Below are 2,546 nucleotides of genomic sequence, written 5' to 3'. Positions count from 1 at the left end.
CATTTGTATATAGATACAAATACGTTTACATATTGATATACAAATATATTTATATATTGATATACAAGAGAGCTCATAAGTTTCCATCTTTTGACAGGCTTCAGCGAGAGCCAAAATCGTTCCGCTTTCCCGAAGGAATCCTATCGCTTGCTCGCATGGGACTGGATTGCTTATTGATAGGCTGTGTCGATGGCACGTTATACGCCGCCACACCGACATACAGTGACTCAGAAAACTAGCAGACTATAAAAGACAAGAACACGTGTATTGTAGATGAAGGTCAGAGACACTGACCTACAGTGCATGAAATATATCATCCATCTTGAAAGGTGAGGAAACATATAGACATGGTACTAAGGGTCCGCCTTAGACGATGATAAAATGAGTTAATAAAAAAACGATCAAAACTTGTACATATGGTATTTAACACATATCGTTGCAAGCGAAGATGATGATATTAAAGGTATCGGAGACCGTACGAGATCCGTTATCCTGAATGACGGATCATGTACAGATGTGATACTCAAGTTTTATCCTAGATGATATAACGCGACACCCGCATATAGTACGTGAAAGGCGTCTGTAAGCACAAAAGAAGACCAACATGCTGTAGTATGGTGAGGACGTATGTTGTAGTCGATACTAACAGTCAACGGCAAATGGTATTTGAGAGGTATCAAGAATCAGAGAACTATATAATAAAGGGGGTGCTACGAATCTGTCATACACATTACAGATAGACGCTCCCAAATGGTATTTAGGAGGTATAATGCATCAGAAAAATCGAAAACATATACATATCGTACTAATGACCTACGTAACTGTCGAAGGACACAACAGAAACAAAAGTCCACCATATTGACAATTGTCCCAAATGTACAAAGCATCGGCATGATTGACCCCACCAAGCAGTGCAATACAGTACATGGCTGCAAATAAGCACATGTCCAATTGTTTACAACTGCACAATGCATCAGCATGATTGACCCCACCAAGCAGTACAATACAGTACATGGCTGCAAATAAGCACATGTACAATTGTCTCGTCTTGAAGTGTGTGTATATGACTGCGGAGGCATGCTATGTTGTTTGAGAACCTTGTACACTCCAACATCTACCACAACTCCGGCTGCATGGATTCCCCTGACTAAACCCCTCCGAGCAGACAATACTCGTTGATATGGCTCACGATACGAATATCATGCCACACACCAGCGTAACGCACCACCAAACAGCACCACAACGTATGTGGCTACAAATGAACTCGTGCCTAGCTGCTCCCTCTTGCAGTGGCATGTACAATACCGTTGACCAGTACGCCGGCGAATTAAACTTCGGTACTTTATTCACATTAGGCTATACCTCCACTCTGCCTTGCCTTGCCCGAGGCGACTGCCCTGCCTTGCCCGAGGCGACTGCCCTGCCTTGCCCGAGGCGACTGCCCTGTTCTAAAAGCCCCCGAACAGAGAATATTCGCTGATATGGTTAACGATATTGATGATCGCCACAATGGTCCCACACACCAGTATCACCCCACCCACCAACATAATAAAGTACAAGCCTCCCAGCGACCGCATACCCAGCTGCTTCCTCTTAAAGTGTCGGTACATGATTGCGGGGAGGATAAAGGTCCCCAGCGCTATAGCGCACGACCCCACCAGGGCCTGTAGGTACCCAAAAGAATAGGGAATGGCTAGGGCGATGGTTAGTTGAGCTGCGAGGATGGAAGTTCGGAACATGAGCCGTGCGACGAACGGATTCAAAGACAATCCGCACATGCACACCCGTTCGCCGCGATGTGTGTGTGTGGGGATACCCCAGCGGCGTTCAAACGTCTGGAATAAAACGTTAATCCAAAGTGGAATGGTATATAAGCCATACAGTAAGAAGAACACGGCGGCGGTGGTGCTGATGCCATTGTCAGGTGCCATGGACAGGAAGATGATATCCTTGGTAGCCGACCCGTAACCAAGGAAGCCAACAATCCCGGTGGAGAAGAGTATGAGGGCTACGATGGCCCAGCAGTAAGGGAACAGTTTGTTCCAGTCGTGGGGGCGTTTCATCTCAGAGATTTGCGTGGGATATGTGGAGTGGCCTGGGTGTGGAAAATATTTTTAAACAAAATTGGCATATAGAACTCGGAAGGTTTAAAACGCATACCCACACACGCGATTGTAAGACGAAATGGTGTATGTATAGGACAGCGAACATTAAGGGAAATCACAGTACACATGAAGGCACCGGGGCATTCATGTGCATGGGTATAATACTAAGTGGAGTGGAATATTGATGTTTATCTACAGAATAATCAACATAAATATTCACAAATACACAACACATATCAAAAAATTAGAGCCGAGTCTTAACTTGCATCAACGTGATTTTGACGGAAATACATCTACTAAATATGTGTTGTATATACATGTATATGCATGTATATACTATATATATATATATATATATATATATATATATATATAGTATATGTATATATATATAATATATATATATATATATATATATATATATATATATATTATATTATA

The 2,546-nt window shown here is 42.8% G+C and overlaps 1 protein-coding gene across 1 annotated transcript; it reads right to left on the bottom strand.

Moving 5' to 3' along the window:
* Nucleotides 1–1,399: 1,399 nt before the first annotated feature.
* On the bottom strand, nucleotides 1,400–2,097 carry SARC_14231 (hypothetical protein). The gene has a single exon (XM_014291637.1). The coding sequence runs from the start codon at nucleotides 2,061–2,063 to the stop codon at nucleotides 1,449–1,451; it is 615 nt and encodes a 204-aa protein (XP_014147112.1). The 5' UTR covers nucleotides 2,064–2,097; the 3' UTR covers nucleotides 1,400–1,448.
* Between the last annotated feature and the right edge of the window lie 449 nt (nucleotides 2,098–2,546).

Source organism: Sphaeroforma arctica, assembly GCF_001186125.1.
Source record: "Sphaeroforma arctica JP610 unplaced genomic scaffold supercont1.4328, whole genome shotgun sequence".
Taxonomy (NCBI): Eukaryota; class Ichthyosporea; order Ichthyophonida; genus Sphaeroforma; species Sphaeroforma arctica.
This window is presented reverse-complemented; position numbering and strand designations above follow the sequence as displayed.